The 27,057-nt window shown below is 34.5% G+C and overlaps 2 protein-coding genes and 9 non-coding genes across 11 annotated transcripts in view; all 11 read left to right on the top strand.

Moving 5' to 3' along the window:
• The first annotated feature begins 2,975 nt into the window (after positions 1-2,975).
• LOC121370626 (60S ribosomal protein L13a-like) lies at positions 2,976-21,155 on the top strand. Its single transcript, XM_041495983.1, has 7 exons — positions 2,976-3,053; positions 5,428-5,500; positions 8,529-8,594; positions 11,634-11,735; positions 12,775-12,920; positions 18,242-18,364; positions 21,016-21,155. Exons 1-7 carry the CDS (start codon positions 3,036-3,038, stop codon positions 21,097-21,099), a joined length of 612 nt encoding a protein of 203 aa, XP_041351917.1. The 5' UTR covers positions 2,976-3,035; the 3' UTR covers positions 21,100-21,155.
• LOC121372774 lies at positions 10,039-10,108 on the top strand. Its single transcript, XR_005957988.1, has one exon. It is a non-coding gene; the product is annotated as a small nucleolar RNA SNORD34 (small nucleolar RNA).
• LOC121372775 lies at positions 11,478-11,548 on the top strand. Its single transcript, XR_005957989.1, has one exon. It is a non-coding gene; the product is annotated as a small nucleolar RNA SNORD34 (small nucleolar RNA).
• On the top strand, positions 13,264-13,336 carry LOC121372771. The gene has a single exon (XR_005957985.1). It is a non-coding gene; the product is annotated as a small nucleolar RNA Z195/SNORD33/SNORD32 family (small nucleolar RNA).
• Positions 14,287-14,360, top strand: LOC121372769. The gene has a single exon (XR_005957983.1). It is a non-coding gene; the product is annotated as a small nucleolar RNA Z195/SNORD33/SNORD32 family (small nucleolar RNA).
• LOC121372767 lies at positions 14,813-14,887 on the top strand. Its single transcript, XR_005957981.1, has one exon. It is a non-coding gene; the product is annotated as a small nucleolar RNA Z195/SNORD33/SNORD32 family (small nucleolar RNA).
• On the top strand, positions 15,277-15,350 carry LOC121372770. Its single transcript, XR_005957984.1, has one exon. It is a non-coding gene; the product is annotated as a small nucleolar RNA Z195/SNORD33/SNORD32 family (small nucleolar RNA).
• LOC121372768 lies at positions 15,840-15,914 on the top strand. The gene has a single exon (XR_005957982.1). It is a non-coding gene; the product is annotated as a small nucleolar RNA Z195/SNORD33/SNORD32 family (small nucleolar RNA).
• On the top strand, positions 16,746-16,819 carry LOC121372772. Its single transcript, XR_005957986.1, has one exon. It is a non-coding gene; the product is annotated as a small nucleolar RNA Z195/SNORD33/SNORD32 family (small nucleolar RNA).
• LOC121372773 lies at positions 17,607-17,681 on the top strand. The gene has a single exon (XR_005957987.1). It is a non-coding gene; the product is annotated as a small nucleolar RNA Z195/SNORD33/SNORD32 family (small nucleolar RNA).
• A 3,376-nt stretch (positions 21,156-24,531) lies between the features above and the next one.
• The window catches only part of LOC121370627 (guanine nucleotide exchange protein smcr8a-like), a 39,965-nt gene continuing 37,439 nt past the window's right edge, over positions 24,532-27,057 (top strand). Inside the window, exon 1 of the mRNA XM_041495985.1 lies at positions 24,532-24,578. The gene's annotated coding sequence lies outside the window, so the exon portion shown is untranslated. The remainder of the gene's footprint in view (positions 24,579-27,057) is intronic.

Raw genomic sequence — 27,057 nt, forward strand, 5'->3', positions numbered from 1 at the left:
CCATAAAGGAAAACCCAAACAAAATACAGTCATAATTCAATTTATTGAAAGTTGTATTAGAATATTAATTTTACAAAAGGTAACACAGATAAGTTAATAACTGGTAACTAACACTGATCAGAAACAAAAATATTCAAAAATAATTACTAGTAGTTGTTCCATTTCGCCAACTCATAAACATAAATCTTGAGCGTGTGAATACTAATGTTCGTTTACTTACGAATGTTTTGAATTGTTAACAGATACGTGTACTAGTAATTAAATTAGTCCAACCTTTCTTCACCCTGTGGTAAAAACTTCACGTTCCCGCTTTATTTCATCAGACACAGAAATGATCCAGTTTGCGTGAATAGGTTTCATGGTGCTCAGTTTAAAACAAATGTTCACATCGTCTGGGTCTTCCCACATTTCAACGCGGTTTCAACTTTTTGGGAATAATAGTCGGTGAACTTGGTTTTTAACAAGTCTTTGAATTCCTTATTTCCTGACAAGTCCAACGGTTTATTGTTTTATCTACCAAAGGGTGTTAACAGTTAACAACTGGAGCTGTGAGTTGTGATTCAAATACAGGTGAGGTGGGTAGGGCCTAATCGCCTCTATAGACTCTGTACCAGGCACAGTTGCTTGATGTAGGATAACAGTGAGCTGTCTTTATCCACTTTTTTGTTTGAGCTGTCAACGGTCGTTCGCGAAATTTACACGTCGCGAACATGCGCTAAGGTATACATTCGCGAAAAAAACACGTCGCAATATTAATACGGTTTACAGTATCTGTTTTAAGTGTAATCTTAATCAAGTGGAAGATGAATATAATTTTCTTTTAGTATGTCCATATTATGCTTTGAGCAGGAAATATTTCATATCAGAATACTTTATAGTAAATCCTTCAAGAGCAAAATGTAATATATTGATTTCTACTCAAAATATAAAGTGTATTAAAGGAATAGCCTTGTTTTTAAAAAGAAATCTGCCAGTTTAAATACATGTATTGTAATTTGTACACGCGTAGCGCACAATTAATTTGTTTTTAAAAGTAGTTATCTTAGTCATGTGGCCTCAATAACTGAATAAATATCTTGTCTTGTCTATCTTGTCTTGTTAGGTGTCTACATTTTTAGCACATATCATTATATTTAAAAAACCCAAAACCATGTCACATTAAGACATTTCAACTGAATACAAAATCACTTGCAATCAATTGGGAAAATATTATAATTAATTTTTAAATAATTGTAAAGAAAAAAAAAGAAAAAAGAGAACAAAATTCTAATTTAAAAAGTATTGTGGTTTACATTACATTTACTACTATTTTTACTTATGTGTTTTAATTTTCAAGTGCAAACATGTAGGTTATTTAGAATGAACTTAAATAATAGAAATGTACTATATAAAACAATATTTGTGAAAAGGGAACCGATGAATTTGCATATAACTCAATAATGAATGTTAAAAATTATATTAAAACATAATGTGTTTTAAGCTCATTAAAACGTTTCTCAACAAATTACTATAAAATTTTACAGATTAAATCTAATTTTTAATACAGGGGTGAAGACAACATGTTGGAACATCAGAGTACGCAAAGACTGCGCGTGGTTTACGTTGGATGTTCCATCAGTTGTCTTTATACCGAAAATTATTTAGGGGTACGTAATAAAAAACAAAACAGACCATAAGCGCCCTATCTATTGTCTGTAGTCCTTCTCACAGGGGACGCTTTTTTTCATACTATGTAATTTACCACAAGTTATTTCTGAGCCGATTGTTTTCTAAATTTCACACAACAATTCTGGTCTGGTAACGTTTTTACGTGCGTATATGCCACTAGAGCTTCATGCACGCCTGTCACGGGCTTAATATCTGACTTTCGCCAGTGACTAGGGCCGGCGGGGGGGGGGGGGGGGGGTAAGTTTGAGATGGGCGGAATTTGGAGAAAACAAATTAGAAGTTAGGTCAGGGGACCTAAGTCCAAAAAAGCTGCATTCGATTCATGTCTGGACGAAAAGAGATTTTAAGCCAAAGATAAATTAGATTGCTCGACAAAAAGGTTTTAAGGTGATTTGAGCAACTGAACAGACTGCCAAAGTTAAGTGTGTTGGACTATTTATAAAAAAATAAACATAAAATTTTGAACCATGGCCAAAGTTTTTTTAAGTCCAACTAAGTCCCAAAACGGAGGTTACCTGTCCTAGGTTACGGTTTGCGCAGCGGGACTCATGGCGAGTTGATGGGCTGTTCAAAACTGAATTTCGGAAAAAATTCAGTTAGGTCGAAGTAGCAGGTCTCCATGACTCCAAGGTAAATCGCCTTGTAATACCACCTTGAGAACGCGATGGATGACTGCGTTGTCCATGGATGGCATGATGAGTCCCTGTCTGAACAGCCCGTCCTGCTCAGCTGTCACATAAAACTTGTTGGAGTGGACTGGATAAGTCATCATTATCTAGTAGACCTACTTTTTGACAATTGATAATTCAATGTTATGGTAAAAATGAATCATACTTATGGGCTACTTACCCTTTTTAACACCCAGTAGTCGATGTATTATTCATTCATTTGGTTTAAACAATTTTTATTTCTGTTTATATATTAACAGATTGGATTAGTCAACAGGTCATTAGGTCAGTCAGTCAGGGTAGGATCTAGCTCAGTCGGTAGAGTGCTCGCCTGAGGTGCTTGCTTGTAGACCTCTGATTGTTTTCTCCCCGTATCAATCGATGCCCCATGACGGGTATATTAAAGAGCTGTCCTGTGTAAGAAAGTGCATATAAAAAGCCCTTGCTTCTAATGGAAACAAATGTTGCAGGTTTCTTTTAAGACTTTATGTGGAAATGTTTGACATTCAATAGTTGATGGTTAATAAGTCAATGTGCTCTAGTGATGTTGCTAAACACCACAACCGTTTTTCATTCCTGCTTGTAAGGTAACACTATACGCTAGAGCTCCTGACTCAAAGGAAGAAATAAAAAGCGGAAGCATTTCCTGTCATTTTTGTAATCCCACGTGTAAACCCCAAATCTTTCTTTTTAGTCATCATGGGTTTCCAGACGAAGGTTGGCGTGCTTTATCGTACTTTGTAATGTCCAAAAATGAATACAATTTTTAAATATTTTAAATACGCATTTGCATATACAATAAAGATTGAATATACCACGAGTATTCATTCTTTTTTGGGATGTATGAAAGAACGTTAAATTGTTTTAAAGTTCTAAGAAGAAAAAGGCCATGAGCCGTCGCCATGTGTTCTTGTTTATAATTATAGATAGCAGCTACCTATTTCTAACCAGTACTTGATGTCGACTATTGTATGTAAATTATCAATTATTGACATCTTTATTTTCCTTTTGGAAGTAAAAGTACTCATGTGGCAGAGAATGAATGGATATTAGTTTTTGGTTTAGATGTACGATTTTGATAAGTCACTACGTGCCCCTTAAAGTTTTAATGGTCTTAATTTGAGACTTAAATGAAAAAAACCTCAAGATATCGGCAAGAGTTCCGAACGTTTCAGCATTCAGTTCATTCAGGCTTAGGGTTAGTGATAGTATTAGCATGCATGCTGGAACGTTCGGAACTCTTTCCACATTTTTCCATAATTAGTAGCAACTTTCCTATTTTTGGGGGGTGGGATTCCAATTTTTTAAGGCCTGGATTCCTATGACACTCCAACTAGGGTTGGCATCTCTGGAGAAATTGCACAATTGGCCCGCCGACTGGCATCGATCCCAAACTGACCACGCATTAGGTGAGTGCTTTACCACTGGGCTACTTCCCATCCCTTATTTATATATTAAAATATGTATAATAAATGGGTTTTTTAATTGGTATTTGGTGAACGGCAGCTTAAACCTTGGGTTTTACCCTGCCCCAGCCAGTACTTCATGACTGGTATATCAAAGACACTGGTATATGCTGTCTTGTGGAAACATGTACCAGGATTTCTTTGAAAACTGCTAGAACTATCAAATGTTTGACATCCAACAGCTAGGGGGCCTAGTAGTAAAGTATTCATCTGATGCAACGTCAATCTGTGGTTGATCCCTGTCTGTGCTATTTTGTATTACAACTAGTACACAATTGGTGTTGTATGAACTGGCAAGTAAAATATTGCCTGCTTTTATTTTTTAAAATGGCAGGCCAAAAGAAATACAACGTGAGGTGAGAGGAGTTTGGTATAGTGTGTATATTAAGGTCCACTAAAGTATATTTTAAAGCACTAAGGAAATAAAATAAAATTGGTTCACAAGATAAATTACAAGCGAGATAAGTACATACATCTGTGTCTTGAAAAATGACCTATGATACTGGTGTAGTTTTAGCGGGTGAATTTTTATTTCACTGCTTTTTACTTTTTGCGGGCCACAATTTTGAACTCTGGGAATTGTGTATATAAAACTTTTAAAAGATCTCTTACTGCTAGTCGATGAATAGTCTATGGCACAACAATAGCACGTTTCCATGCCCGGGCATAAAATTTGGCATGAAACATTTTGTCATTCGTCTGTCGGTTATACAGAACCAATATCAACATAAACGACGGATTGTTCGTGCAAGAGCTGTAGTCACTTGTTAGAAAATCCAAACAAACGTGTTGGCTAATATCGTCAATGTTTTGGAAAACTGCTTGTAATGGGAAATCCCGTGTTTAGATTTACGTCATGTGCTTGATGGTAATGTTCTAACCAGCTTTTTTTCCATTGTTCAACGTGTCCAGCTATTTTCTTCATGACCACCGTCTACTTTTGTTATAAAATGCTACGTATGTTGGCACGCCACCAACATATTTACAAATTACTGACGTTTGCTGAAAATCTCAAACTTCTGACGTCACGATATTAAGTTTTCGAAAGCACATCACAGAACTTTCTTAGAATATTTTATATACCAATGCAATTTAATGACAATGATAAAAAAACTAAATATGTTTAAAACATTATAGATGGGGATCATGAAATTCTCTCACCGCTATTTCCAAGCTAATCGGAATAAGTCTACCGATTACGGATTCTCTGCAGAGTTGGACACTAAGCTTGTGCAGCTTCTTTCGGACAAAATCAAGTCTATTACAGTGTTTGAGATTAACATTTTTGGCCAGTATCCCAGTTGGATACTAACATTTCAAAATCTGGTATGCTACCTGAGAATTTAGTATTATATGGCATCCTGGTGGGATACTGGGTTCTTGAAGTCTGGTATCCAAAATTAAATTCTGGTATCCCCAATATATCGGGATACCGTTAATCTCGAACACTGTATTAATAACAAATGTGATGACATTCTAGCAACTGTACCTAGTGTTGGACAAAATGACCGCTAATATTAACGTTTTCACTGTCAAAGCATTCGAATACATGTAGCCATAATTTGAACGTGTTAAATATATTTCTGAATGATTGTCAAATTTTCAATTCTATATTATTGTTTCAGCCCATCATCATAGATGCCAGAGGGCACTTGCTGGGTCGATTAGCATCCATTGTTGCTAAAACCTTACTGCAAGGTAAATGATTTTATATTATATGTAGCTGATAGATAGCCTGCTGGGATGTGATAAAACCACAATTTCCATGTAACTGTTATATGATCTCTGAAAATTGAAAGAGTAATAACATATGTTTGGCCATCTCTTTCACGTGTTTCATTTTGCATAACTCGTTTTTAAATGAGAGGTCATTCAATTCTGAAGCCTGCCATTTGACTACATAATTAATGGTGTCATTTGGTAAACCTGTCTTGTCTGTTAGATGACAAATGGTTATAATACCTTGAGGTGAAAATAGGTTGACCGTATTTTTCAGTGGATATACATATGTTTGAATAATGTGATGAACAGTTGGTTTTTGTTTATAAGGTGGATTTAGATGAGATCAGTAAGTGAGTTTTGTGTGAAGTTGATAAAAGTAGTGCTTTTAGGGTGTGTATACTACCAAATCAAATCCCATAGACGACAATAGTAACTTATGCGGCTAAAACTCCTACCTGCAACGTATCGACCGACATAAACGCCACAGATATAAATACTACCACCCCTTACACTTAAAGTGAATCAGAAAAAAATGGGGGTCAAGCTGCTCGTTTCTGAGGTAACGGGTAGCGTCTATGACTACCCTAGTTTCGCACAAAATTCGAGTACTTTTTTTTACAGGTACCCCATACATGTTTCAAGCACAAGGCTACTTGACACATTGGTACTAGATGAAATAAAATTGCACATTTATTTTACCCAGATGAAACTATTATTTTTTACAACCAACACACTCACATTTATAACCAATCACAGGACTTGTGATGTTCACTTCTCTATCAAAAGTTGGGTGCACCTCGAACTTTGACCCAGCCGGAAGTTATTTGGTATAGTACTACCTATACTGATAACATACATTTTTCAAAAAGTGTCCAGCTATGTGTCTTTATGACAACCAGGATCTGGTGTATTCTGACATAAACTGACAACCTCACTGAAACTGTTGTTTCTACAGTGCAACCTAATATAATGTACACCTCAAAAAGCATATATATTGCATATAGTTTTGTACAAATGCAATATGTCATATTAAACAACAAAGTGTTTTAAAATAAAACTCCTGAAGATATTTACTTTCAGTTGGGTGTGTGTACTCAGGTATATATGTAGAGACAACAAAGAGAGTCAGAGTACCTCTACCCCTTTAAAGAATGCCATTAAAACACATGCACTTGATTGACCCCTAGATTATGAAGACCTTAACAGGCACATCAAAGAAATATCAGTATTAAAAAAATACACTGTCTGAGGAAGGAAACACAAACATGACTGTACCTGTATGAAGTAATGACTTAATGTCCTGAACATTAGTGTTGGGAGGAAATCCTGTATGCTGGGTGTGGGTGTCTTCAAGTTGCCAGGTGTGGGAATTTCAAATCCATCGGCCATGCTGATTTTCATAATGAACCATCAAAACCATTGGCAGCCACCAATATTCCTGACTATATTTTATTTATAGCCTACTGTAGTTGGAGGTTTTAATAGTTGTGATATCTGGAATAATCATGCAGCTTTAACACATTTATTTTTGATTAATTACTGAAAAAAAACCTATTTTTAAATGACAAAATTACCCGAACATCTATTTTCTTGCATTATTTTCTAATCCGGATGAATACAATATGTACATTAGATGTATTCCTACAATCTGTAATCCAGCATTTTATTTAGCTAGTAACATTAGGTAATACAGCTTTAACAATAAAATAAATTATCAACTTAATCCAAGGCAGATAATCAAATCTGAAAAAAAGTGGTTCTGAATCTAGTATAAACTCAAAATGCTTTTCATGAGAGCTAACTAAGTGATTATTAAGAAACAAAAATGATCTGGAGATCTAAGTATATGTTTAACAACCTTATTGTTATGTACAAATAAGAACAGAAGGCACAATAGTGACAACAAATTTAATTATGTTTTTGGTAAAGTTTTTCTTCAAATTTACTTTAAATTTTGCATAAAACTACAAATTTGTCTAAAATATAACTTAGCACCCTATAAATATGTCAAAATGACAATAAAAATCAACTTCTTTACAAATTTGAGTTTTCAGAATTTCATACATAAGAAATTAACAATGTTAATGGAAACTAAAGACATTAACCCACTATTGGCACATGCTATTTTTAATATAAAAATAAATTGCTATTAAAATCTTAGTTCAGGTTGCCTATATATAATACCATATTTAAGAGCAGTTGTATATGGCAAGTCAAATACCATGTAAAAAGAAATTATTGAAATCTTTACAGTATGAATTATAGGCCAAAACCAACTTTTCTTCAGTGCTAACTTTGATTCAAACTCCATTCAGAGCCATGTACAGAGATTATTGTCACGGTCATTGTGGACTTGCATAATCGAGTGATGGCTAATTAATCAACCAGTATAGTTTAATTAAATAAAATGACAAAATCATAATATTTTTTATTATGCACTGAATATGTGCTATAGGGTGTATACTACCAAATCAAATCCCATAGACGACAATAGTAACACATGCGGCTAAAACTCCTACCTGCAACGTATCAACCGACATAAACGCCACGGATATAAATACTACCACCCCTTACACTTAAAGTGAATCAGAAAAAAATGGGGGTCAAGCTGCTCGTTTCTGAGATAACGGGTAGCGTCTATGACTACCCTAGTTTCGCACAAAATTTGAGTACTTTTTTTTACAGGTACCCCATACATGTTTCAAGCACAAGGCTACTTGACACATTGGTACTAGATGAAATAAAATTGCACATTTATTTTACCCAGATGAAACTATTATTTTTTACAACCAACACACTCACATTTATAACCAATCACAGGACTTGTGGTGTTCACTTCTCTATCAAAAGTTTGGTGCACCTCGAACTTTGACCCAGCCGGAAGTTATTTGGTATAGTACTACCTTTAGAACCAATTTTAAAAATGTATTATTGTAATGTATATCATTTAACAGTCATTTAGAATTATTTTCACTTTTAAATTTTAAGTGCATTTTTGTTTCAGGACAAAGAGTAGTGATTGTCAGATGTGAAGGAATAAATATTTCTGGCAACTTCTACAGAAATAAACGTAAGTATGAAATGGTCCAATTTGGTGCTCATGTGAAAATTTGAAATAAGGAATCCGGTACTGTCAACTCTAATTGTATTCTAACCAGTGCACCACAACTGGTCAGCGGCAATGGTATGTGCTTTCCTGTCTGTGGGAACATGCATATAAAGGATCCCTTGCTACTAATAGAAAAATGTAGCAGGTTTCCTCTGATGACTACCGTACTTTCCCATGTATTATGCGCGCGCACCCCCCACTTCGAACATTTATTTCAAGAAAAAAGACATGAACCACAATATAAATGTGCACCATTTTTTTAAACCACAAAATAGATTGTGAATGCAAAATGCACTGTTTTCCCCGAGTCACCAAAATTAACGAAAAGCAAAAGTTAAGTACTTGCGTACATAGACCTACGTGTCACATTAAACATCGGCTAGTATTTATGTACTTACATGTCACAGACTCCACATGCATAAATCAAAACAAAATTATATACCTCTACACTGTAAATGACTAATAAATAAATGAAAACAAAAATATAGCATATTACTTTGGTTCTCGTTCCTGATATGAATGCGCAAAATTTCTAAATTTATAGTAGTGTCGCATATTTCCGGTTTGACGGAAATGACCTAATTAAATCTCGTGGAAATTATAAAATATTGACGGTCCAGTTTTGTCATTTTTGTGTACTTTTTAATGAGGTATGGATAATTTTGTACATTTATTTTGCATTTATTACAACCATCACAAGTGAAAAGCGAATTTTAAGAGGGTTTTGGCATTTCGTTATAATGAACACTGTCAATAACCAGTAAAGTACCGTAAACTACCATTTGACGTTTTTTTTTTATGGGTGATCACTGGACATTTTTAATTTTTTTTTTTTTTTATTATGTATAGTGCTTACCCCCATTTTTAACCTGTATTTTCTGAAAAAAAGTACATAATACATGGGAAAATACGATACAAGTACGAAATGTTTGATATCCAATAGCCGATGATTAGTTAATCAATGTGCTCTAGTGGTGTCATTAAACAAAACAAACTTTAACTTTTTAGTATATGTAAAACAGGATTTAAAAAACAACACCCAGTAAACATTACAAAATTGCATCTGAGGAGGCAAAATAAATTACTGTTCTACTTGACACCAGGGTTTATGGCAACGGGCATGGCCTCATACTCAAAAAACATTTTGCTATTTTCTATTATTATTTTTTAAGTTAACCTTTGACAAAATTAATTACTCTTATCATTACTGTATGATTTTGTTAACCCTAACCCTAAACGTAACCTATTTTCTTTCTGGGGGAAGCCCCCCATACCCACTGTTGACTGTGGTTGCATTCAATTCCATAGTGCCATATCCACTAATTTCTTTCTGGCAGAAACATTGGGTTCCTTTAAAAATTAATTTGCTTTTTTCTAAATGATCTATAAAAAAGGATATAATAGTGATGTCCAGTGATGATTTATTACCTACATTGTTTGAAAACCTGATGTAAACAAAACATTCTGAGGACATTAGATCAAAGGCACCTGGAATTTCATTCTACTTGAAACGGGCTTTATCTCTCATTAATGTAGGCAGAACAGGCTTTTTTTTGGTTCTGAGCACACCAAGGTCTTTTTAGTGCAGTAATGTTAATAACAGTGGTAAAGAGTTGTACACATATTCAGAAATGCATATCGGGTTATTTTAATCTAATTACAGTTTAAGGTTCAAATGATTTTGAGGTTAACATGTTTGTACTTAATTTGGGCACACCCTTTACCACATCAACTTTGCTGCAATCTAAATCCTTGAACTAAATCAGCTCCTCCACCCTGTGCTTGGTGACAAACTTATGGTATTCCCTTATTACCAAGGCCTTGCAAAGTTTAAAGCTGAAGAAACCTGATGGCACCCGATTTCAACAATGTTCCAGTTAAATATGTAGGTTCTGATGGGTTTCTTTCTCAAGTGTATACCGGTGTCGTGGCAGGCCATCGGTCTACCGGCTGGTAGGTACTGGGTTCGGATCCCAGTCGAGGCATGGGATTTTTAATCGAGATACCGACTCCAAACCCTGAGTGAGTGCTCCGCAAGGCTCAGTGGGTAGGTGTAAACCACTTGCACCGACCAGTGATCCATAACTGGTTCAACAAAGGCCATGGTTTGTGCTATCCTGCCTGTGGGAAGCGCAAGTAAAAGATCCCTTACTGCTAATCGGAAAGAGTAGCCCATGTAGTGGCGACAGTGGGTTTCCTCAAAACTGTGTGGTCTTTAACCATATGTCGTAGCCCAATGGTAAAGCACTTGCTTGTTGTTCAGTCTGTCTGGGATCAATCCCCGGTGATGGGGCCCATTCGGCTATTTTGAGTTTCAGCCAGTGCTTCACAACAGGTGTAACAAAGGCTGTGGTATGTAATATCTTGTCTGGGATGGTGCATATAAATAAAAGATCCCTTGCTGCTAATCAAAAAGAGTAGTCCGTGAAGTGGCGACAGCAGTTTTCCTCAATATGTGTGGCCCGTAACCATACGTCCGACACCATATAACCGTTACAAATAAAATGTTTTGAGTACATCGTTGTATTAAAAAAGGCTCTAGTGGTGTCATTAAACAAACGAACTTGGAACTGCCTTGGTGGACACATTTTCCCCCATCCAGTGCCCCATGACTCATGCAGTATGTCAAACGCGTTTTTATGTTATCTCCTTTCTATGGAGGAGTACATATTGCCGAATATTGGACATTCAGTAGCCAATTATTAATCAAAGAACAATCTTGTGTGGTGTCGTAAAATAAAACAAGACTTTTTGTTTTGCTTTTGCACTTTGTCATTCATGATTGTTCCTTGATTAAAACGTAGATTTAAAGATATTTTATTGTTCACCAAGAGATTTCTTGACCTTGTCCAGTGATTTTTTATTACCTACATTGTTTGACAAATTCTTGATAAGAAAAACTTTCTGAGGACAATATTTGAAATCGATGCTTTATTTTTGGCATGGACTAAGAGAGAGACTTGTTAGTTTAGATTTTCATTATTGTCTTTGATTTGGCAGTGAAATATTTGAAGTTCTTGCGTCGACGATGCAATGTAAATCCAAAACGTGGTCCGTTTCACTTCAGAGCACCAAGCAAGATCTTCTGGAGAACTGTCCGAGGTATTTGTCATTATTTATTTATATAATTCACTGTTAACTTATTTTTTAAATGTATAGGTGATTTAAGGAATCACAATGTTCCTTTTCTTTTTCAATGAAAACAACTTGAAATAATATAACTGATTAGTTAATGAGTTTCATGATGTACAAGTATATTCTATATCATTTCTATTTTATAACTAATTGTGGTCTACGTATACCTTGCCTTCTGAATGTCAGTGCAGGCTTTTTGCCAGAACATAATGTAATATAAAAAAACCAGATCATGGTAGGTGGAACTCTTTTAAAATTAGACATTGCATTTCATGTACTTTCACACATTTTAAACATCAGTTCTCTTGCTATAATCTTTCTAAAAAAATTAGGGTACATAATTTTAGCTGACATGTATCCTTTTTGGCAGAAACATTGCGCATGATCTATAATGTGGATTTAAAAAAAAAAAAAAAGGGATTATATTTCAAAACAGAATCTAAATGATGATTCATCCTTACCTACAATGAAAAAGCTGATTTTATTACAAACTCTGATGGATTCTGTTTTCAGCTAAAAAAATTATTTAATTATCTGATAGTGAGTACCAAAAAAACACCCCCCCCCCCCCCCATAAGCCTCTCCCTTTGACCAATTTTGAGTTGTACCTTTTACACAAAAAAAAAAAGACCTCCCAAAAAACACTAGTAATATTTACCAGTATCTATAATAAAGTTATTTTTTTATTATTATTTTTTTAATCAGATATTCTGCTCTACATTTGAACAAATGTAATTTTCTGTTCAGCTTGTAAGTGTAAGTTAAGGGAAGTATTGTGTTCATAGATAGCCTGGTATGACCGGGATTGGTGTTAATTCTTCTTTTTAATACATTAATTTTTTTTTTTTAAAGTAATTTTTTACACTCTGTTGCAATCTCTGATGATTATATTTGACGGTACATGGATGACGGTGCACATTTTAACGAGATAAACAATTCAGTATTGCAGTTCATAGTTTGTAATTGTTAAGTAGTATACAAATTTAACTATTACTATTTTCCACAGGTATGTTGCCACATAAGCTGTCACGAGGCAAGGAAGCTCTGGACCGACTGAAAGTGTTTGAAGGTATCCCACCTCCCTACGATAAAAAGAGACGAATGGTCGTACCTGCTGCTCTGAAGGTGCTCAGATTGAATCCATCAAGGAAAGTAAGTAGCTTTTTAAAAAAAACCCAAAATGTTACATTTATGCCTCATCCATTATTGTGGTCTTGCACAAATCTGTAATGCTAACACTTTGCAATTGGGAAACCAAAAAAGGTAGCATTTTTAATAAAAAGGAAACTGAATTTACAGTATTAACATGCCTATTATACATTGAAGCAAGGGATAAGTTACAAAATATACAGGTCCTTATTCTAGCTTAAAACAAGACAACTTTTTCTCTTTTTTTTAAAGAAAGCCTGAAAATAAATAGCAAAAGTTGGTGTAATAATGATATAAATTCTTATTCTGCATCGTTTAAACAGTCAAATTTATTTTTATTTGTTAATTTGCCAATGATGATTTTTTCACAGCGCTTTGATGCTAATGAAACCAAAACATGCACTACCATCTGAGGCAAACGTATTTTTATAATATATTATACAATTGAATGTATTAAAATTATGATTGATATACTTGTGAATTACGACATTGCAATTTCATGTATATTTGAATGTAATTTTCATGTTTAGTGATTGTAATTTTAACTGCAAAAATTAATCCACACAAATACTTTTTTTAGTGTTGAGAATCGTGTCCTTTTTGCTGTCTGTGATTAAAACTCATGAAAGCAGATGTGGACTAGAATGTTTGCTCTTGCAGTTTTTTTTCCCAACAAAATAACAATATTTTTGCACAGTATTTAAAAAAAAAAATCTTTTTGTTTATTGTGTTGCTAATCGAAAAAAGTAGACAGTGGGTTTTCATCTCTAACAATAAAACCGTAGTTAGATAAATTCTTTCTCTCGCTACTTTCAAAGATGATGAACACACTGATAAAGAATTCTGCAACAAATGTTCGTGTCTGTTCATTTTAAAGAAGTTGTTTGAAATTGTGATTGCACTTTTTGTCAGTGATGATGTTTTCACAAAGTTTTAATTTTGATGGGATAAACTAACATGTACTACCATCTGAGTGAGGTGCTTATAATATGATTTTAAAAGCTTTTGTACATTGAGATAACCCTTATGTTTAAAGGTTAATTAATAATTAACTTGTCATGTACAGTGAAATCTGTCTAAACTGGATCACACTGGGGATCTAATATTTATCCAATTTAGACAGAATCTGGTGCTTAGAGGTTCGTGCAGGCTTCCCAGACCACCTATATTTCCTATATATTTTTTATAGCATTCTATAAAACTCTTATATTGATTCATTTTCTATATTTCCTGTATTTGACTCAATTGCTTTGGGAAAACGCTGATGAATAAAATATATTACTGAGTTATATTCGCAATGAAAGGCAACCAGCCTGTCAAAAATTGAGACGATGCTTTGAATGTGGGAGATCTTACTTTTATTTGTTAATTTGCCAATGATGATTTTTTCACAGCGCTTTGATGCTAATGAAACCAAAAACATGCACTACCATCTGAGGCAAACACATTTTTATAATATATTATACAATTGAATGTATTAAAATTATGATCGATATACTTGTGAACTACGACATTGCAATTTCATGTTTATTGATTGTAATTTTAACTGCAAAAATTACATCGACATGAATACTTCAGTTTAGTGTGTTGAAAAATGTCTCCTTTTTGCTGTCTGTGATTAAAACTCATGAAAGCAGATGTGGACTAGAATGTTTGTACTTGCAGTTTTTATTAAAACAAAATAATATTTTTGCATAGTTTTTTATATATATTTTTTATTGTGCTGCTAATAAAAAAACATAGTGGGTTTTCATCTCTAACAATAAAACCGTAGTTAAATAAATTCTTTCTTTCTCTCCCTACTTTCAAAGATGATGAACACACTGATAAAGAATTCTGCAACAAATGTTCGTCTGTTCATTTTAAAGAAGTTATTTGAAATTGTGATTGCACTTTTTGTCAGTGATGATGTTTTCACAAAGTTTTGATTTTGATGAAATAAACTAACATGCACTACCATCTGAGACAGGTGCTTATGGCATGATTTTAAAAGCTTTTGTACATTGAGATAACCCTTATGTTTAAAGGTTAATTAATAATTAACTTGTCATGTACAGTGAAATCTGTCTAAACTGGATCACACTGGGGATCTAATATTTATCCGATTTAGACAGAATCTGGTGCTTAAAGGGTCGTGCAGGCCTCCCAGACCTATATTTCCTATATATTTTTTATAGGATCCTATAAAACTCCTATATTGAGATTCATTTCCTATATTTCCTGTATTTGACTCAATTGCTTTTGGAAAACGCTGATGAATAAAATATATTACTGAGTTATATTCGCAATGAAAGGCAACCAGCCTGTCAAAAATTGAGACGATGCTTTGAATGTGGGAGATCTTACTTTTACTTGTTAATTTGCCAATGATGATTTTTTCACAGCGCTTTGATGCTAATGAAACCAAAAACATGCACTACCATCTGAGGCAAACGCATTTTTATAATATATTATACAAATGAATGTATTAAAATTATGATTGATATACTTATGAACTACGACATTGTAATTTCATGTATATTTGAATGTAATTTTCATGTTTAGTAATTGTAATTTTAACTGCAAAAATTACATCGATACAAATACTTCTGTTTAGTGTGTTGAAAATTGTCTCCTTTTTGCTGTCTGATTAAAACTCATGAAAGCAGATGTGGACTAGAATGTTTGTACTTGAAACAGCAAAATAACAATATTTTTGCATAGTTTAAAAAAAAAAATTATTATTTATTTTATTATTATTATTGTGCTGCTAACCGAAAAAAGTAGACAGTGGGTTTTCATCTCTAACAATAAAACCGTAGTTAGATAAATTCTTTCTTTCTCTCCCTACTTTCAAAGATGATGAACACACTGATAAAGAATTCTGCACCAAATGTTCATCTGTTAATTTTAAAGAAGTTACTTGAAATTGTGATTGCACTTTTTGTCAGTGATGATGTTTTCATAAAGTTTTGATTTTGATGAAATAAACTAACATGCACTACCATCTGAGACAGGTGCTTATGACATGATTTTAAAAGCTTTGTACATTGAGATAACCCTTACGTTTAAAGGTTAATTAATAATTAACTTGTCATGTACAGTGAAATCTGTCTAAACTGGATCACACTGGGGATCTAATATTTATCCAATTTAGACAGCATCTGGTGCTTAGAGGGTCGTGCAGGCCTCCCAGACCTATATTTCCTATATATTTTTATAGGATCCTATAAAACTCCTATATTGAGATTCATTTCCTGTATTTGACTCGATTGCTTTTGGAAAACGCTGATGAATAAAATATATTACTGAGTTACATTCGCAGTGAAAGGCAACCAGCATGTCAAAAATTCAGATCTGTATTAAGTGTCAATCAAGATCCTGCTCACCTGATGAGGTGAGGAGGATGTATTACTGATACAAGATGCACCAACTTTCAAAGTATCCTCGATATTGGTATGGACAAGTTGGTATATATTTATTGAGGTAGTATCTATGGTATCTTGTATACATATGCAAGGTAAGAACATACCATTAGGATTTTGGTTTGTTTAGGGTTCGCCAGGCACTTAATAAGTTAGACTTGTCCTGTTATTGTGGTCGCACGCAAATCTGTAATGCTAACACTTTGCAATTGTGAAACCAAAAAGGTAGCATTTTTAATAAAATGAAACTGAATTTATAGTATTAACTTGTCCATGATACATTCAAGCAAGGGATAAATTACAAAATATAACGGTCCTTATTCTAGCTTAAAACAAGAATAACTTCCTACCATTTGTTGAAGAAAGCCTAAAAATAAATTGCAGAAGTCCGTGTTAAACAGTGGAATTTACTTTTATTTGTTAAATTGCCAATGATGATTTTTTCACAGCGCTTTGATGCTAATGAAACCAAAAACATGCACTACCATCTGAGGCAAACACATTTTTATAATATATTATACAATTGAATGTATTAAAATTATGACTCTGGGGCGGATCTAAGGGGGGAGGGGGTGTCCGTAACCCCCCCCCCCCCCCCCTCAAATTTGAGAAGTGCCCCTTTTATTTAGGTTTTTTACTAATTTATTTATTCTGTCAATGTATAGAATACGTCTGCCAGCGTCCCTGTTGTAGCACTATTATATTAGGTCCATGTGAACTAATTTTTCAATAGTGCCTTTTTGTCTTGGGGAAAACACCCCCCACCCCCCACCCCCCATCAGAAAAGCTGGATCCGCCCCAGTGACTGATATGCACTGCAAATTCGTGTAGAACAAGTGTAATTGTAATGTTTAGTGATTGTAGTTATAACTGCAACAATTACATAGATGCGAATACTTCTGTTTAATGTGTTAAAAACTGTCTTTTCTTTCTTTTGCCGTCTTTAATTAAAAGCAGCAAGGAAGTAAAATGTTTGTACTTACAGCTCCTGTTGCAAGAAAAGAACAATATATTTGCACATAGTATATTTTTGTTATGTTTAGTATATATATATATATTTTTTTTTTTTTTTAAGTGTCCAGTGGGTTTCCTCTTATCTCTGTGGTCCTTACCCTTATGTCTGACACCGTATAACAGTCATTAAAATGTTTGAGTGTGTCATTAAATAAATAAAAAATTTCTTTCCCTCCTACTTTCAAAGATAATGAACACACTGGTCAGGAATTCTGTAACAAATGTTTGTCTGTCCATTTTAAAGTAATTATTTGAAATTGTGATTTTACTAAATGTCAGTGATGATGTTTTCACAAAGTTTTGATTTTGATGAAATAAACTAACGTGCACTACCATCTGAGACGGGTGCTCATTTGATTTTAAAAGTATTTGTACATCGAGATAACGTTATGTTTAAAGGTTAATTAATAGATGTTAACTTGTCATGTACAATGAAACCAGTCTAAACCGGATCACACTGCGGATCTAATATTTATCCGATTGAGACAGGTGGTCATGTTTTAGAATGTAGAAAATTTGGGACCATGAAACTAGGCTGATTTTTTACAGTTTTTCAGGGTTCGGTTAACTGGTATATTTCTTTCATATTGTTGAAAATTGTATAGGATAAATATTGTAATATGGGTTCCCACACCATGGGGGTAAAAATGTCAATGCCATCATTATTTTTAGCCATGGACTCTTACTAACCATAGATAGGATAAACCTATCTAAAACATATGCCCTATTTGAGATGAACGAGAGTGATTGGTGTACCAAGTTCTAGAAACAAGTGTTAATATGTTTTTACAACTGATAAATGTTCACATTTGTTGACCAATATCAGTTCTGTAATCAAGTTGTAGAAACAAGTTTTAGTATGTTTTTACAACTAATAAACTGTTCACATTTGTTGACCACTTTCAGTTCTGTAATCTGAATCGTCTCTCACATGAAGTGGGATGGAAGTACCAGAATGTGATTGCAGCTCTAGAAGCAAAGAGGAAAGTGCATTCAAAGAAATTCTACGACAGAAAGAAGAACACAATGGTAAAGATATATAAACATGCTGTGTTTCTGTTGACTAACGTATATACAGAACACAATGGTAAAGATATATAAACATGCTGTGACAGTGTTTCTGTTGACTAACATATATACTTTTATAGACAATGCACACACACACAAATGTCTGAAAGTAGATTTATGTGATCATGTGCACCATTTGCTGACTGGTCAGTGATAAAACTTTCATAATGTTTTGATTCAGATGACAACTACTAACATGTACTTCCATCTGAGGCCAACTGAAAATATAAATTATAATCACTTTTGTTAGTAAAAAATAGGATTTTTGTTTGCTATATATAATTTTGTTTTGAAACCTTCAAAAGTAACTGAGTTTTTCCCATACGTACACATGCTGTATGATATACAGGAGTGTGTGTGTGTTTTTAACATCTGTATGTAAGACGTAAATATTAAGGCACTTTAAAATTTCAGTGAAGAACTTGCCTTCATGTTTGAGTTGTTTTTGGGTTTTTTACAATGCTTTGAGGCTAATGAAACCAAAAATATGCACTGAGGCAAGCTGAACGTTTCATACAGAATGTAGAATTTCAAAGTGCCTTAATATTTACTTGTTACATACTATAGATGATGTTAAACTTTAAAAAATCCTAGTTTTTTAGTTTAACATTATCAATAATATGTAACAGTTAAATATTAAGGCACTTTGAATTTAATAAAGAACTTGCCTTCAATTTCCAGATGCTTCCTCCTAAATTCACATAGCTGAATTTTTGGTTTCTTTGAATTTTAAAGTTAGATTGTTTTGTTTAATGACACCACTAGAACACATTGATTTGTTAATCATGGGTTATTGGATGTCAAACATTTGGCTATTTTGACATAGAGTGGAAACTGCTACATTTTTCCATTAGTAGCAAGGGATCTTTTCATTAGTAGCAAGGGATCTTTTATGTACACCATCCCACCGACAGAATACCATAGCCTTTAATATATGTCATGGTGCACCTGCTGGAATGAGAAATAGATCAATGAGTTCACTGATTGGAATCGATCCCAAAACGACCATGCATCAAGCGAGCACTTTACCACTGAGCTACGTCCCACTTGTTTGAATCTAGTGTTTAGTTAGTTACTAATGTAAAAAGCGTCCAATAAATGTACTTTTAAGTAATGTCTTCTCATTACATTACATTAACTTCAATTGTTATTAAGTAAGTTTAATGACATTCGGTGTTTGATTTTGCCTGTGATGATTATCCCATAGCGCTTTGAGTTTGATGAAACCAGTATACAAATTTCTGAGGCAAACTGATAGAGTATATCAGTTATGATGGTGTGTTTTGGTCACGTTTTTTTGTTATTATTACAGCTTTCTTACATGATGGATTTTGACATGGTCGAAGTAACTTTATTTTTATGCAGAAAATTGTTGCTATGTCCCACTTGTTTGAATCTAGTGTTTAGTGAGTTACTAATGTAAAAAGCATCATTTGAATTCGGTAATTATCTGAACTGGCTTCATTATTTGTTAATCTGCTTTGAGGCTAATGAAACCAAAAATACACATTGAGGCAACCTAAGTTTTATACAAAATGTGGAATAAACACTACTATATTCAGGAGTGTTGAAAATACTGACTGTTTTTATTCATTTAAAAATATTTTAATTCATTTGAAGGGGTTTCAGAAACCAAAATTTATAAAACATTAACTGTATACCATATATTCTTTAGCGTATTTTGATGTATTAAACTACACATGAGTATAATGTTGTATCATAAGCTATGGCTGTAAAACGTATTAATAAACATTTATATAGTGTTTAATATGATAATAAACATTTATATAGTGTTTAATATGATAATAAACATTTATATAGTGTTAAAATAATAAAGGTTTATGTTTATGATGATCTTGCACTTACGATACAGAACACTGTATAATTTATATTTTGTAGTACCACTCAACGTGTAGCAGCATCTCAAAATTGTTCTGATATCATTTATATAAAAAACCCAATAGATCCTTTACCTGAGGCATAGCCAGACCTGTAAAATAAATATCAAGTGTCATGGGAAAAATATAATAAATCGGGGGTAATTCCAGACTCTTGCCTCGTCAGCCTCATGCTGGCTACACCATTGTTTACAATTTTTACATCAAATTCATATTAAGGATTTTCAATTAATTTCCTTCGACTGGTGTTCGTCTTATTCTTAACTGATTCTTTTTTAATCAAATGTTTAAAAAATCCAATAAATGTTGTACTTTTAAGAAATGTGTCTTCTCATTACGTTACATTAACTTTGAATTGTTATTATGTGAGTTTAATGACATTCAGTGTTTGATTTTGCCTGTGATGATTATCCCATAGCGCTTTGAGTTTGATGAAACTAGTATACAAATTTCTGAGGCAAACTAATACAGTATATCAGTTATGATGGTGTGTTTTGGTCAAGTTTTTTTGTTATTATTACAGCTTTCTTACATGATTGATTTTTGGCATGGTTGAAGTAACTTTATTTTTATGCAGAAAATTGTTGTGTTGTTAACTCTGTTAGTACATCATGTGACTAAGAATCAAAATATGCAATTGGGAGGTGTTTCAGGGTCAAACATATATTCTGTTTAGTTCTCAATTCTTAACTATCATACCGTTTGTAATTTCAGCGTCTGCGTGAACAAGCAAGGAAGAACATAGCCGGTAAAGCAGAGAGCCACCAGCAGATAATAAACAATTTTGGCTTTGCGTGAAGACATGTGACATTGCTTGTACAAACTTGAAAAGAAATAAATGAGCGGAAAGCTTATACTGTGTTAACATTTCTTGGACATTGGAAATAATTTGGTGATTTCATTTAATTAAGAAAGTTGAATTACATGACAAAGTAGGAGGCCTTTTATAAGACTAAATGAAAGACCAGATTTGATCGAAAACATGGGGAAAGACAGTAGAATCCAACATTGTATAATAATCCTGGGTGCGCTTGGCAGACATTACATTTGACTTTACAAAACTTTAGGTCACAAGATAGAATGTAAGTCATATCGATTTCTTGATTGTGGTCAAGTTTGAATTGGTAGTAAATGGACGCAGCCAGTAAAATAAGCTGGTGTATTTTGTCCCACGGTCACCTTTTTTTCTTTTCTATTTTTTTTACGTAGAATACTGGTTGTGAGTAAACTTGATAAATGGCAATTAATTAGTTTTACACGTGTACAAATGGGAGTGAAAGAAAAGGTATTGGACTTTCTGTGCGCTTATAGTGTGTTGTATTGCAACACGGGTACAAGATGGAAACCAGTTTAATTCACGTATAAATGATTTTCTTAAGGTAATGATTCCAACGGAGAATACTATAATGTACTGGTTAAAAGACATGCTACAAACTCCTTACTGTACACTAGGTGCACATGGAATACAAAATGATAAATTAACTATCCAATAATCCATGATGAATGATTGTGACGGTAGTACTGAGGCTGAATCTAACGTCTGTTGTCGGTCATAACACATGAGTCTGCTATACGGACATTTGGTAATTGTTACAATCCCATAACATCTGACCAATGAATTGGTTTTCAGGATCACTTTAATACCGATCGTCGAAATCCCCCACCTACCCTCGAAGCTAATTATTAAAAATGTTTTCAAATGGAACACCTAGAAACCTTCCCTCCCCCCCGTCTAGACCCTAGTTCGGGTTGTCTCCAGTTGTACCCACATTGATATGTAGGCAAAGGCTAAAGAAAACTTAATGCTTTGTCAATCCTCGACAACCAAATGGTAGCAAGCACTGTGTCAAATGCACATTTCCCCCAAATCTGATGCCACAGAGCTTTAGTTTGATTATTCTCGAGTCCAGTCATGGCATTAAACTTGTACACCTAGATCTGGTTGGGTTTCTTCGTGTAGTGTTTATACTGGTTAACAACATGCAAGTTTAATGTCATAATTAGACTCGAGACTTCAACTAAAGCTATGTGACATCGGGTTTAGAGGGAAATGTGTATTTAAAACACTAGCTTGCGACCATTTAGTAGTCGACGATTGCCAAATCATTACATAGAAACTTTGCCTCTAGCCTACATATCAACAAGCGGAGGGCTGGAGGTGACTATATCAATAAGGGGAGGGCTGGAGGCGACTGGAGCTATCTAGACCCCTCATGCATATTTTTCAGATCGCGCCTGATTTATGTAGATGCCATACGATAAATGCAGTTTGTCTCGAAGTACATACATGATTCTTTTTACATTCGTGTTGTCAGAACAAAAAATTTCAAGAGATTGGGAATTGTCGCTCCCTTTTGTAAATGCTCATGCATAAGCATGGTCTTTACGTTAACCTGTTTTGACCTTATGGCCTGCAGTTAGCAAATAACTGTAACGATCATTGTGGATAGACAACACTTAAATTAATATTATACTTTGTATACATACAAATATATTATGAGTTTAGGTAACAAGTAACGCTGTCAATAATCAATACTAAATCAATATTTACCTCTTGAAAACTGCGGGGTGAGGGGGATTTAGCTCAATCGGTCGAGTGCTCGCTTGGGGTGCTTGCGTCGCAGGATCGAACCATCTTGGTGGATTCACCCAGCTGATAGTGGTTTTTTCTTGTTTCAACCATAACTGGACAAAAGCCGTGGTAGGCCCTATGTGTTTTCTTGTCTGTGGGAAAGTGCATAGCCTATAAAGGATCCCATCCGCATAAAGAAAAATGTAGCGGGTTTCCTCTGCAGCTATACGTATCAGAATTACAAAATGTTTGACATCCAATAGCTGATGATTAATTAATCAATGTGCTCCAGTGGTGTCGTTAAACAAAACAAACTACTCTTCATGAAAACTACGCAATCGTTATATTTTTTACTTAATCCTACGGCACATTCAAAATTCAATAGCACCACAAATGATCCTACCCGCCACCGACCCTGGCCGGGCTGCTGGTGATCCCATACACCTGCCAGCACGGGCGGTCCCTCAAAAAACATTTCCTGTCCTGGACGGAGCCGACATGGGCCGATACCTGCAACCATGACAGGCGTGCGCTACAACAGCTTACTCTGAATGTGCATGTTAAGCCCTATGACCTGACTTGACCTGTTGTTTAGCAATGTTCGTTGATGCCCCACCACAACCAACTCCCAGCTTGATAATGTACAGTTGTTTTCTGAAGAAAGTAAAGTTTGTTTTATTTAACGACGCCACTAGAGCACATTGATTTTTTATCTTATCATCGGCTATTGGACGTCAAACATATGGTCATTCTGACACTCGTTTTTAGAGGAAACCCGCTGTCGCCACATAGGCTACTCTTTTTTACGACAGGCAGCAAGGGATCTTTTATTTTCGCTTCCCACAGACAGGATAGCACAAACCATGACCTTTGTTGAACCAGTTATGGATCACTGGTCGGTGCAAGTGGTTTACACCTACCCACTGAGCCTTGCGGAGCACTCACTCAGGGTTTGGAGTCGGTATCTGGATTAAAAATCCCATGCCTCGACTGGGATCCGGACCCAGTATTTACCAGCCTGTAGACCGATGGCCTAACCACGACGCCATCGAGGCCGGTTTTTCTGAAGATTTCATATTCATAAGAAACTCGTGGATATGGAAAAATGTGTTATCCAGTTTTCCCTCAAGAACATTTCGATATTAGACACACACAGATAGACAGACATAGAGTCTTAACTATTTTTGTACAAGCCTATCCTTTTTTTTAACGGAACTATTAAAATAATTTAGTGATAAAATTGAAAGGGACGTAACGAAAACGGTGCAAATATGATTATAGCACGTGCGGGAAGAAGCGCATTGCACGTGCAATTTGTTTAGCTCCATCCATGTCGAGAATCATGGGCTAACAGTATAATGCGTAGAAAGGGCCATAACTATGAGGTATAAATAATTTAATAAGCTGTCTATATCAACTGTCTTCTGTTTATGTGTAGCTAGGATTTGATAGCGTTAAACCTATCAATTGAAAAAAGAAAACAAAAAAGATTTAACGACCAAGTACTATTAGTATATCTAAAGTACATACATTTTCTTAAATCTGACGCCTCTGACTTTCGTTTGATTATTCCCACCCGGGGCTAGAGTACTTTCGAGCCTGTCTTGTACAACTACAAATGTGAGTGCTCTATAAATATAGATAAAAACTAAAAACAAGGAAATTGTAGAATGGAAGATATTTTAATTTTATTTTTCTAATATCTGTAAGACATCTTTTACGATTAGAAGAACAACACAATTTTTTTTTAATATATGCTCTGGAGTCTGAATATGCGTTTTTTGCACTGACTGACATTAATTTATTTTATGACTTGGTTTTATTCTTTTCACGTGACAATTTTGCACGATCTGCGGTCTAAATTTCCACAACAGGATATTGTAGCACCATCGACGTCGGCGGCATCGCTTTTAATAATAATATAAATAATAATAATTATTATTATAATCTTTATTTAAAGGGACATTCCCGAGTTTGCTGCATTGTAAGATGTTTCCGACTAATAAAATATTTCTACGATTAAACTTACATATTGAATGTATTTTCTTGTTTAGAATATCAGTGTCTGTATATTCAATGTATTTCTGGTCGTCTTAATATTTGTAAGAAGACCAAATTGGATTTTGTCTTCTCTTTATTAGGAAATAAAATGAAATTTAACCTAGTACAAATACTAGAACGATCAAAAACACGTTTAATATACAGCCACTAATATTTTATGCAGAAAAATGAATCACTAAAGATCGAAAGGAGTCAAGAAGCGTCCTATTTTACGTACGGCTTGTTTCTTATGAATCTGCACGCGCGTGAACTTTGACAACACAATAATTCTGAACTAGGAAGTACTTGCTACCGATAAACAAACAAATTGAGGAAAAAACAGGTAAAAAGTTATTTTTATACAAAATGCATTATACACGATCGTTATTTTAAATAGTAGCATCGATTAAAATCATATGCTATATTAATACCTACTTCAGTCTAAATAATAAGCATTTGTAAACAGCGAAAGAATCCTATCGCTGTCGTGTGTGCTTTCATCATTGCGTCAGGTCATGTGACATACATATTCTTTCAACAAAAACAAATTATGGAAGCACATCTTACCTATAGGACACTTTCTGATCCAGGCCTTGGAATGTACACATTCAGCTGTGGCATGTGTTTTATCTATCGAGACCGGCCTCGGTGGCGTCGTGGCAGGCCATCGGTCTACAGGCTGGTAGGTACTGGGTTCGGATCCCAGTCGAGGCATGGGATTTTTAATCCAGATACCGACTCCAAACCCTGAGTGAGTGCTCCGCAAGGCTCAATGGGTAGGTGTAAACCACTTGCACCGACCAGTGATCCATAACTGGTTCAACAAAGGCCATGGTTTGTGCTATCCTGCCTGTGGGAAGCGCAAATAAAAGATCCCTTGCTGCCTGTCGTAAAGAAGAGTAGCCTATGTGGCGACAGCGGGTTTCCTCTAAAAACAGTGTCAGAATGACCATATGTTTGACGTCCAATAGCCGATGATAAGATTAAAAATCAATGTGCTCTAGTGGCGTCGTTAAATAAAACAAACTTTACTTTTTATCTATCGATGGAATACACTTGTAAGGTTATAAATATTTTATTAATTGATATTTGTAGTTAATTGAATAAGGTAACGGATCAAATAATCAAAATGATCATGTGATTACAATGTGTGTGCATTGTAGCCATTTTCCTGTTAATAGGACACTTGACGATCCTTTGAGGATATTTGATATGTAATTACATTCGTAAAAAAGTTTCTGTTAGTCAATAACATCTTAAAAATTGCAGCAAACTCAGGAATGACCCTTTAAAGAAGGTCACACAAATAGTAGTGAATTAATCTTCCTTGTGTTCTTCTGTTCTGTCTATTAAACGTTAAAAATTATTACTCTACATTAGGGTTGTAACGAATACACATGGCATCGAATACGATACATATTTCGAATATGATGTGACGAATACGAATATGTATTCACGACCATGAATACAAAAAATGAAAAGTTTTTACAGAAAGGAAGAACCATATTTATTTTTTTAAAGTAAAAACTGATTAATCTTCGATGTCAATTGTCACAGTCCTGAATTATGTTCTATTTAAGGAACAGTAACATGTCCACATTTTCACAAGGAAAGTGCGGCTCTCTGTGCTCTTACCACATCCCCAGCAGTGCTTAATATGCACTTGTTGGGATACATAAGAGATGTTTGGTTACAAGACTTTGATGTGGAAAAAAACACGTTTGACATGCAATAGCTGATGATTAATACATCGATGTGCTCTAGTGGTGGTGTTAAACAAAACAAACAAAAGTAAAGTTAAAACAATGTAATAAAACTCAGTGTAACAAAAGTCTGAACCAAATTGTTAACAACTATGATAAATTACTCTCTTACCTTTAATTACCATTAGATTTCCCACAGATTTTGTCCAGAAACAAATCGTGAAAAAGACCCATTACAGTGACACAGATTCCACGTATGAGACTAAAGATTTCACTGATATCGACTTCTCTGACATTGCTTAGGGCAAAATACAAGCAGTTTTCTGTCATCTGCCATTTTGCTTGTTTATGGAATACTCTTCAAAAGGTGTGGAAGCCTCCTAAATATGTGACATAATTATTCTGACGTCCTGATGAGTGCACATGTCATGACATTGTTAG

This window comes from Gigantopelta aegis, chromosome 4, assembly GCF_016097555.1.
Source record: "Gigantopelta aegis isolate Gae_Host chromosome 4, Gae_host_genome, whole genome shotgun sequence".
In the NCBI taxonomy this organism is placed as follows: domain Eukaryota; kingdom Metazoa; phylum Mollusca; class Gastropoda; order Neomphalida; family Peltospiridae; genus Gigantopelta; species Gigantopelta aegis.

Bases quoted from the DNA above. Each gene is read 5' to 3' on its own strand.
- LOC121370626 (XM_041495983.1), top strand. The intron at 5,501-8,528 runs GTAAATGATTTT...TTTTTGTTTCAG, and splicing joins TGCTAAAACCTTACTGCAAG to GACAAAGAGTAGTGATTGTC. The intron at 18,365-21,015 runs GTAAAGATATAT...TTGTAATTTCAG, and splicing joins ACAGAAAGAAGAACACAATG to CGTCTGCGTGAACAAGCAAG.